The 11,435-nt window shown below is 41.6% G+C and overlaps 1 protein-coding gene across 1 annotated transcript; it reads left to right on the top strand.

Annotated features, from left to right (window-relative positions):
• The first annotated feature begins 1,412 nt into the window (after positions 1 to 1,412).
• Positions 1,413 to 9,465, top strand: rnf114 (ring finger protein 114). The gene is made up of 6 exons (XM_020459223.2): positions 1,413 to 1,802; positions 3,014 to 3,164; positions 4,764 to 4,870; positions 5,540 to 5,654; positions 7,154 to 7,261; positions 7,359 to 9,465. Exons 1-6 carry the CDS (start codon positions 1,513 to 1,515, stop codon positions 7,422 to 7,424), a joined length of 837 nt encoding a protein of 278 aa, XP_020314812.1. The 5' UTR covers positions 1,413 to 1,512; the 3' UTR covers positions 7,425 to 9,465.
• The last annotated feature ends 1,970 nt before the right edge of the window (positions 9,466 to 11,435 follow it).

Genomic DNA, 11,435 nt, shown 5'->3' on the forward strand with positions numbered 1-11,435 from the left:
TCAGTTACTTTTAGATTACTTTCCTCTTAAGAGGCATTAGAAGAAGACAAAAATGTATGTTACCAATTCAATGATATCTATTGCAGGACAAATCAATGTTAAAGTTTACATAGCTGGCCATAATGGATGTTACATTTTACTTTATGGGTTGTTTATGTAGGCTTCTTCTAACCCACCGCTTTCTACTACATACAATTAAATTATATCTTTACATTAATACATATAATTTATATATCCAACAATGTATGTAGCAACTATATTGCCCCCTTAAGTCTATCAAAAGTGTGCGAGTTTGAGCATGTGTCCATTATGGATTTTGGGATTTTTTTTATCAGAATTAATTAGATTGAGCAATAAAAGCCTCAATTTTATTCCTAGGCTGGGATCCACACTATGTATCTGTTGCAAGAGGCATTTTTCACTGGCTGTCCACTGATTTAAAAAACAATGATTGATAGGCAGTTTAAACTTATTGAATTCAACCATTATTGGGTTCAAATACTAATTTAGATTTGTGAACAGCCATCCACAACAACCACAACCCGTAAGGCGCAAAAAGCTAAATGCACAATGTAGATATAACTAATAATAAGTGATATCCGTTTCGCCGCAGACTACACCACTGCTGTCATCCTTAACTGCAAGCATTTATTCAACTTGGATAATCTTTGGATGCCAATAGCAGTCGCACCATTGGAAGACATAGCTAGTACTGTAGCCTACTGTACAAAAGCCTATTCCTGCTCTTTTCCCGTGATCCATAAAACACATTTGGTGTGTTATCATAGTGGTCTCTGGCTTGTGGTCAGACTTGCTCAGGTGGAACAAATTTAAACTTGATCCTTTTTTCAATGCTGATTTCAATGTCATTGAAAAAACAGAAGTGTCTGTTTTTTTCCCGCAAACATCCTTTCTGAATTGAAAAGTAATCCTCGAAGTAATCACCTAGTTGTTCAAAATTAATCTGATTACAATATTTTAGCTGGTAACGGATTAGTTACCAGTTGTTTGTAATCCCTTACATGTAATGGATTACATGTAATCGTTACTCCCAACCCTGGTAATTACCACCTTTCCACTTGTTTATGAATGCAGCACGAGCTCGTTTTTCGTTTTGTTTTCAGGGGTGCATTCATTAGACGGATTATGTTGCAAAACGTTTAATCTGTTGCAAAACGTTTTGCATCAGAAATAGTTTACTAAAAACGGTTACCGTTTTGCAAAGGAAACAATAGTTAATATTGGAGAAATTCGGGTATGTCACTCCCTGTTTGGTTCCATTCGCTATGTTATAAGCTTCCGTTTGGTTCCTAGAGTAAACGGTAAACCAGTCGTCATTAATGAACACTGATACAAAGTCCTAAGCTCCGCCCATTTCTACAATGTATCTTCTTAAAATCAGATTTTAACCCTAACCTTCACCACACTGCTAACCCTAAACTAAAACCTAACTTTCAATTACGACCAAAAAGCTACGTTTTGTTTTCAGGATTTTTTTAACCAATTTTGACTATGTTTGTGTTATCTATTGGAAATCCGCTTTCATCTGTTGCAAAACGTTTTGCAACAGATCAAATGTTTCGCTACGGAATTCGACTAATGAATACACCCAGTTGTATTGAACGCAACAATAGGTCCCCCAAATTGACAGCTGAGAGAGAAGAAATGGCGATGCTAGGATCCTTTAGCTCTGCACAGCAGAAGAAAAATGTTTCTGGAGGCGACAGGGACGTGACAGAGTTCCTCTGCCCGGTTTGTCTGGAGATTTTTGATAGCCCTGTCACAACACACTGTGGACATACGTGAGTATCTTTACACAAATATGTATTTTTGTCTATTAACGAAGCTGGCTAGACATCGTCCAAGTTAACGAGCAGTCTAACGTTAGCTATTTGGCAGAACTAGCCAGCCCACCAACAATATCTGTTGTGAGCTGGCTAGCTAAACGATTGAACATGTCTGTACACCCATAAGCTAACTCCTTCTGACAGGAATTAATAATTAGCTAGCCATTAATGTTTATTTTGGCATTCAATGTTATGTTTGTAAGTTCATAAATCTGCTTTACGTTCAGTTTTGTTTACGTCAAGAAATGGGGTTCAAGAATCGTGGGTTTTGTAGTTGAATAATGTGTGAAATTCATTAATGTAGATCTTTAGAGAACTACAAAACCCAATGTCCTCAAATGACAGGACTATTCCTCGGTGACGGAAGTGCGTTTAGTAATAAAACATTCGCACCGTCATTGAATTTCATAAAGTAAAGTATGAAACTGTCGGTGATGAACAGAGGTCTAACGTTAATCTGCATCATTGTTTATTTGTGATGCCAGACGTATAACATTGTTTTGTTTTCCTTCTGTATTGAACAATTCGTTGGTATTACATTACCTATAAATAGATGTTTGCTTTCATTTCAGCGGACTAAACTCCAATCCATGGTGAAGGAAGTTTCTGATTAACTAAACCAATGTCCAACTCTCACTAAATCGATTTGCTCAAGGTCAATACTACAAAAAACATTTTATGAAACGCCCAGCTTGTCTGTTTGCCCTCTTTAGTTGCGTGCCATTCTTTGCCTGCTGAAATCTATACTTTTTCAATAAACGTTAATCTAATACTGCCATTGACTGTTTGCTAATTGCTGTTGCTCAAAGACGGCAACTCGACTCGGCGCATGTGGCCATTGAATCTCAACAAGGAAACAGTCGGTGGTGGTATTTGATTAACGTTTATTTAAATAAAAAGTATGGATTTCAGCAAAGAAAAGCACACTACAGAGGACAAATATGGCTATAAGGCGGACATTTCATAATATTAAATTATTGTAAGTATTGGCCTTGGCAAATTGGTGTAGCCGGAACTAGATTCCCCCAAGCCTGGTCTCGACTCCACGCCATTGAAATTCATCAAACTTCCTTCGCCGTGGAGTTCAGTCCGCTACTTGCATTTTAGCCAATTAATGATTTTCTACACTTCCACTCTCCTTTCCATTCTCTCCCTCCACCCTCCAGGTTTTGTCAAAGTTGTCTGCAGGCGTGCCTGCGGCCCCAAAAGCCAGTGTGTGCCGTGTGCAGGGCAGCACTGGGTCACTGGGCCAAAGCCACTGACCTAGATGCCCTCATACACACCTCTGTGGCGGCCTGCAAGGGCTGCGGAGCACAGGTGTGTCTGTGTGTGTATAGCATGCTGTCATTTTGTTAAACAATGTGAATAGTCAAGGGAATTAGGATGAGGAAGTGAATTTTATATACAGTGTATTCAGACCACTTTACTTTTTCCACATTGTTACATTACAGCCCCTCATCTACACACAATACCCAACAATGACAATTGTTGCAAATGTATTAAAGGAACTGAAATGTCACATTTACATTTACAGTATTCAGACTCGTTACTCAGTACTTTGTAGCACCTTTGGCAGTGCATACAGCCTTGAGTCTTTTTGGGTATGACGCTACAAGCTTGGCACACCTGTATTTGGGGAGTTTCTCCCATTCTTCTATGCAGATCTTCTCAAGCTCTGTCAGGTTGGATGGGAAGCCTCGCTGCACTTCTATTTTCAGGTCTCTCCAGAGATTGCTGGGCCGCTGATCCAAAGCCACTCCTGCGTCGTCTTGGCTGTATGCTTAGGGTTGTTGTCCTGTTGGAAGGTGAACCTTCACCCCAGTCTGAGGTCCTGAGTGCTCTGGAGTAAGGTTTCATTAAGGATCTCTCTGTATTTAAATCTGTTCATCTTTTCCTCAAATCCTGACTAGTCTCCCAGTCCCTGCAGCTGAAAAACATCCCCACAGTATGATGCTGAAACCACCATGCTTCACCGAAGGGATGGTGCTAGGTTTCCTCCAGATGTGACGATTGGCATTCAGGCCCAAAGAGTTCAATCTTGGTTTCATCAGACCAGAGAATCTTGTTTCTCATAGTCGGAGTCCTTTAGATACCTCTTGGCAAACTCCAAGCGGGCTGTCTTGCCTTTTACTGAGGAGTGGCTTCTCTGGGCACTACCATAAAGGCCTGATTGGGGGAGTGCTGCTAAGATGGTTGTCCTTCTGGAAGGTTCTCCCATTTCCACAGAGAAACTGTCAGTGACCATCGGGTTCTTTGTCACCTCCCTCACCAAGGCCCTGCTCCCCCGATTGCTCAGTTTGGCGGGCGGCCAGCTCTAGGAAGAGTGTTGGTGGTTCCAAACGTCTTCCATTTAAGAATGATGGAGGCCACTGTGTTCTTGAGGACCTTCAATGCTGCAGAATTATTTTTGTTACCCTTCCTCAGATCTGTGCCTCGACACAATCCTGTCCAGGAGTTCTACGGACAATTCCTTCATCCTCATGACTCGGGTTTTGCTCTGACTGTGGGACCTTTTATATAGACAGGTGTGTGCCTTTCCAAATCATGTCCAAATCAATTGAATTTAACACAGGTGGACTCTAATCAAGGATGCACCTGAGCTCAATTTCGAGTCTCATAGCAAAGGGTCTGAATACTTATGTAAATGAGGTATTTCTGTTTTCATTTTTAATAAATGTGCGAACATTTCTTAACCTGCTTTTGCTTTGTCATTATGGGGGGGTTCTGTGTGTATTGATGAGGATGTTTTTTTATTTAATCCATTTTAGGATAAGGCTGTAACGTAACAAAATGGAATGTCTGAATCATTTCTGAATGCCCTGTATTTGTATATGTGCACAAAAGTCTATGCCAATGTTTCTGAACATACTGCGCTACCATTGGCACTGAGGCCTGGTTCCTCCTTGTCTCTCTCAGGTTGGCCTGTCCCAAATGAGAGGCCACACGGCAGCCTGCTCCAAGTACCAGGAGTACATTGAGGAGGGGGTCAGGACCACTGCCCAGACCCAGCCTAACATTATCGGGTGAGACGGGGAGGGTGTAGCCTGAGTGGTGGCATAGCAACTTTGAAATGCTGTTCAATCATCTACTTATGGACTTAGAAAGATAATATTATACTAAGCTATTCATATATGTATTGATGATTAACCCATCTTTATAGGTTCTCAACTGTTGTATTGGCTCTAAATATCCACTTTTTAAAAAATGTACTATTGCATAAACACTGAGTTTCATAGTGAAGGGCACAGACCCATAGACGTGCTGGTTGTTTAGCAACAACACAGATGGGGTTGGCTTAAATATAGTTTACATGTCTTCAATGTTTATTGAAAACATAAATACATTTGAACTATGAGCATTTGTAGTCTCTCAAATACATTGTTAGTTGGTTAGCTAGTGATTTTCTTTGTTTTTTGTTGCCATAGTAGCATAGAAATATCAGTCACATTTCAAAACAAGACACAGTATGAAGAACAAGAGAACTAGCTGAAACGAGCTACCTCTGTTGCTAGCAATCTGGCCGTCCATAATCACAACACATCGCCTTCTGCCCCATTGAAGCGTTCACATTTTGTTTCCAGATTTGTCAGCTAGCTTGTCTATAGAGACCATGGTCCTGTATAATACAAACAAAGGAAACACTGCTTTAGCATATCCAACATGTCCTCATTCCCCTTCCCCTCTCTCTCCAGCCCTTTGCCGAATCGCTTCACCTTCTCCTGCCCGTACTGTAACTGCCAGAACCTTGACCAGGACGGTCTGGTGGAGCACTGCACTTCCCAGCATGCCCGAGACACGCGCCATGTGGTAAGGGGTCCTCACTGAAATGTGACCCTGCTGATAATTGGCTCCAGCATTTTTTTGTTCATTGCGTGAGGACCTATATGGTGTGTTACTGTTAATGCATGCAGTCTGTGACAGCCTGCTTCAGCCACGGGTGTAACATGAGATGTTGCATAGAAAGAATGAGAATGATGGAGGGAGAGAATAAGGGAGAGCTTGACAGAAAGCCAAGAGAGGAAAACAAGATGACAGAAAGATGGGAGGGGGGGGGTGTATGGAATAGGGATGGCTTGTAAAACCAGGTGCTTTGGGATGTGTGCGTATGGTGTGAGTCTTTTGGAGCCGCTCCACTGTGCTCCTCAATCATTCTGCAGAGCAGGTCCTAAATCATCACACACCGCTATCTGCCAGGAGTCTGTATGACTTACTACCTTACCAGAGTCGCTTCCTAGCCGCTGACGGTCACACACACTTTAGTGTTATAGCGGGAGAAAAGGAAATAATACCTGCCAAGGTGTATAGTCATAGCTTGAGCCTTTCTAGAAGCAGGGTGTGGTGGAGGATGGGGGGGCATGAGAACGTCTAGGTGTGTCACAGTGTTTACGTTAGCCGGTAATTGACGGCTTTTGGCTGATAAAAAAAAAAAGTATAGACTTGCAATTGTCTCAACTGGTACCAGGCCACGCCAGTCAGTCTGTCAAAGACTCCGCTGTGAGCACACGGGAGAAGTGTTGAAAAAATGCTATATAGATTTTCCATATCAGTGCCCTTCACCATTAATTATATTTTGCTAGATGAATCTACCTAAAATATAATTTACAGAAATGTCATACTACTCCACCAACAAGGAGTATTTAGGTGAATGATGCAGCTTACTTCCCATCTTTTAATCTGGTATAGTAGCTAAAAAAATATTAGAAACAGTGCAAAATGTTGAATACTAAAGTGAGACTGAGATCTTGTTGCTATTTGGGGTGGCCGTGTCTGATCGCTGTGGCCGTGTCTGATCGCTGTGGCCGTGTCTGATCGCTGTGGCCGTGTCTGATCGCTGTGGCCGTGTCTGATCGCTGTGGCCGTGTCTGATCGCTGTGCTGTTTCATCCATGGCAATGCTGCTTTCCTTTCTTATTTTGCTCAATATTTACAGTACTCGCTGAAGTTCACTCAAACGGTTAATTTAGACCAGACGTTTATTTGAAACTGGTGTTTATTTGTTGAAATGTGTGTCTCTGTTAAAAGGGACTAGCGGCTCTTTGAGACTCCACTCAATAATCATTGCAGTCACTTTCATGTGGTGTAAATCGGCAGTGGGCACTCCTAAAGAAATATTAGCCTACGTGAGACGGCATTCAAATGGGTGTCTATTACATAAGGCCTGTAAAAATCTGGACGTACATTTGACGGAAAGGCTGGTGTGTGAGTGTGCATGTCTATTGCTGCTTTAACACAATGTGTTTTTAATGTTACTTGTGAGGGTGAGCTAAAGACTGTTGTCCAGATGAGCAATGTTTTATTCTGTTGCAGGTGTGTCCTATCTGTGCCTCTATGCCTTGGGGAGACCCTAACTACAGGAGCGCTGACTTCTTCCAGCACCTCAAGATTAGACACACCTTCTCTTATGACACCTTTGTCGTAAGTGGATCTTAAGACGCAGTGGCCACAATTCTGTTATTGTACACCTCTGTTTTTATTATTTAATTATTCCCCCTCTCTCCTCCTTTCTCTCCAGGACTACTCCACAGACGAACACACTATGATCCAGGAGGCTCTACAACGCTCCCTCATGGAGAACTGAGGTGGTGTATGTCTGGAGGATGGAGGAAAAGGGGATTTGGGTGGGTGGGGGACTGCACTGCACCCTCCTTGAGCTGGGCTAGTGGTGTAACCATAGGCAAAATAATATTAAGGGTGGGTGCAACTTCCTGCCTGCATAACCAGGAAGCTTTGAGCCCTACTGAACAACTCCTCTTATCACTTTAATATTAGACAATTCTCATTCAAACATAAATAAACCAATACAAGTTGAACACAGTTAATGTGCTTTCTGGTGTAGGAGTGGTATAAGAGTGATGTCCCTGTATCTCTCCAGGGAAGCGTGTTGTAAAGATCATTCATAATCCACTGAGTCATTATGATGTTGATCTGTTCATTGGTGACATTATCATTTAGGCCTAATGTACCTGACTCCCAAAGTTATGTTAGGTTGCTACTGTTGATTCTGCAATAAGAGCCTTTGACCACTAGGTGGCTACCCTTTGCCAACAAAATGCAATGAGACTTTGTTCTTCAATGTGAGAAAGCATTGTAAGGTGTAAACTGCCAGTAACTCTTATTCCAGGAGGAATGTTTATATAATGTGTACTCTAAATACTTTTTCTGATGAGAATAGATGTCTAAGTCTCAAACCTTCTCCCTGTGGTGTACACTTGTTCACACAAACTTAAGTAGTGTTTTTGTCTTTTTACTGTATCGTTTTTGATTTTCTCCCAAGTAGAGACATGGGTCAGTGTGTTGCCTCGGAGCCTAGACTACTGAATATGGGGATAGAGGCTGCAATATGAGAGTAGGACTTCTATGCATGTGACATAAGAGCCATATTCCTTGAATGTGGCATTCCTCCGTGTAACCTCTCACGGTTTTCGAGGCGCATGCTAGACCCTCTTGCTGGTAGATGGCTTTCATTTAAGACATCTATAAGTTATTTAGTATTGATTGGTTAAGATATTAAGTATGAACCTCATACAATCAGGCAGTATCTGTCGTTTTATATAGTTTATCATTGGACAATTGGATTTGATGCACTGCTATGGGCACCCAGTAGGCTGTAGTTACCCATGTTTGGCCAAAGGAGGGCAGTAGAGCTCCATCACTCTCCATCTAATATTAGAGGCACTGTTCCATTTACAGCATCATCTCTAGACTTGCTATTAGGAGTGCAGGCTTTCGTTCCGGTCCAGCACTAGCCTACACACACACACCTGTTTCGAATAATCAACTACTCATAGTCTTCAATATGAACCACGATAAGATGGATCAAGTACTGGGCTGCATCAAAAGCCTGCTTACCTTGACTCCTGGGTGACACCCTTGCTCTGCCATAGCTGGGTGGCTTTCAATAGCAGCGAAATAAGAAAACATATTTAGGGTACGAACTTATTCAATAAGAACATTTTTTTTCTAATTCAAAACATGTTCTGCTATCCGTTCCTCTTGAACATGTCCCTAATGTTGATGGTGAACATTTGGATGAGAGATTCAGATGCATCAGTAAAGAATGTGTTTTTATTTGTGAAAGCGTATCCTATTTAATAAATGATTTGTTCTGGCTTTGTAGAGCTACTGTATCTTTCTCTTTTACAGAGCTTTCACATTATGCCAGAGTTACTGCCACAAGTTCATAAAACATACATCGACTTGAAGTTTTAATACATTGATCAGTTACGTGTGGTCAAGGAAATGATGGGACTTTAAAGGGTGAGGCCTGGAATGTGTATGAGGGGAGAAAATAACATTGAAATTGAATGATTTACATTTTTGACAGATTTTCATAAGTGGAGGTTGAAAATAATAATAAAATGCATAATTGTCCTTAGGATCAATCAATCAATAGCTAGGTTAATGAAGGCTTTTGTTTATAATTTGAGAAATGTTAATTGTGTAAATTTTCTTAAGCAAGCCTTGCGTTTAAAATCTACGAGCTTGTGGTAACTATAGGATAAGTCCCACTCAGCTGAAGTAGCACTGGTTCGGAGGCTGAATCTGGTTTTGCACAATTGTACTTTTCTTTTTTTTGTTACGTTTTTTTTTTCCTCCAATAAAAATCTTTGTGTGATAAATGTGGTCATGTCTTGTTTTTTTCTCTCCAAATACTCTATTTAAGAATCTCTTCTATATCCCTCTACCCCTTTTCATTAGTTTTTATTTTATTTCTCTTGTCTGAAGGTGCTAAATCCTGATAAATTAAAGCTCTTTAATTATTTAAACATTGAACCTTGAAATCAGCTTATGTGATTTATACCTGAGTGAGCTATGTGGGGGCAAAAACAACACTCCGTGCTCTGATGGATGACCAAATGTGTGTGAGCGAGAGAAAGAAGAGTTGGTAATGTGTAAGGTACATCAATCTTAAGCCAACCATGATTATGCCTGACTGTCTACTTGGGGGCAAGGTAGGAGAAGAGACTAAGTAAAATGTTAACTTATAACTCATCTACAAAGGGAATAGGGATGATGATCACATCTGGATGGTATAAGAGAAAAGCTAGGATTGCTTAGAATCTAAGCTGATGTATGTGAAGATGAACACTGAATAGATTGTTGTATCATGTACACTTATGGATTCATGTCCTGCAAATGTATAAATATATGATGAAAATAGGTTCTTTAAGAGTCACAATGTTCCATTGTGGATCCAAATAAAACAGTCCGAATGATGAAAGAGCCTTGTAGCACGGTGTGTATTGACTATGTCCATAGGGAGAGAATAACCCTCTGCTATCTGCTCTTTCCTTTGTGTCGTTCTCTGCATCTTATTTCTCATTAGTTAAGTGATATCAACCATCTCCCACTTAGCTCTGTGGAATACCTCAGCAGCCAAACTTCTTCATCTCTGCCCCCCTTTCTCCTCCCCTCTTCTTTTATTTCCTTTCTCTCGTTTTATCCCTTTTTCTCCCCGATCAGGTTTTTAGCTCCTGGCAGAGCGGAGAGGAGAAGTTGACTGTGTGAGAACTAACGAGATTCACCAGCAGTGCTTCTGGGCAGGAAGGAAGTAAAGCTGAAAACATGGTAGGGAGACTCTTTCTTGTCTGTTTGGTGGCGGCGGTGGAAAGGGAGAGGAGGGCCAAGGTGGGGAATAGGAAGAAAGAGGGAAAAGGGAAGAGAAGTGAACATATTGAATAAAAATTTCATAAAGTTGAGCTCGTGATTTCTTTGATGCGAGCATTAGATAGTGTGTGGCAGACTCGGGGCTGTGTAGAGGCAGCAATTAACGCTACACGGCCCCGCGGGCACACTGCGAGAGGGGAAGAGAGAGAGGGGAGGAGAAAGAGAGGGCGTCGATTTGTTTCAGATGTGTGTCACAGCATCGGCATGTGATGCTACCCCAGACACACTTCCACCCACTTTTCTTTTGTTTTACCTCTTTTTCTCTTTTGTTCTCTCGTTCTTGGGTTCTCTCAAATGATCTCAACCTGTGAACGGAGACTTGAACAGCACAGTGTTCACCTGAGGTGTCTCATCTCTGTCTGTGGCACTACTGTGTAGTGTGTAGGCCGCATCAAGAGGGTGGTTTGGCAAGCAGGACCAGTGTCAAAGATGGTTTCATCGTGCTCAGGTTCACTGGACCTTTATGTCATCAAATGGGTTGACCTGTGTGTTTATAGAGCTAGGCTGAAGGAGTAGCAGCATCACCACCCTGGACTCATCTTTATGTCATCAAATGGGTTGACATGTGTGTTTATAGAGCTAGGCTGAAGGAGTAGCAGCATCACCACCCTGGACTCATCTTTATGTCATCAAATGGGTTGACCTGTATGTTTATAGAGCTAGGCTGAAGGAGTAGCTGCATCACCACCCTGGACTCATCTTTATGTCATCAAATGGGTTGACCTGTGTGTTTATAGAGCTAGGCTGAAGGAGTAGCAGCATCACCACCCTGGACTCATCTTTATGTCATCAAATGGGTTGACCTGTGTGTTTATAGAGCTAGGCTGAAGGAGTAGCAGCATCACCACCCTGGACTCATCTTTATGTCATCAAATGGGTTGACCTGTGTGTTTATAGAGCTAGGCTGAAGGAGTAGCAGCAT

Source organism: Oncorhynchus kisutch, linkage group LG24, assembly GCF_002021735.2.
Source record: "Oncorhynchus kisutch isolate 150728-3 linkage group LG24, Okis_V2, whole genome shotgun sequence".
Taxonomy (NCBI): domain Eukaryota; kingdom Metazoa; phylum Chordata; class Actinopteri; order Salmoniformes; family Salmonidae; genus Oncorhynchus; species Oncorhynchus kisutch.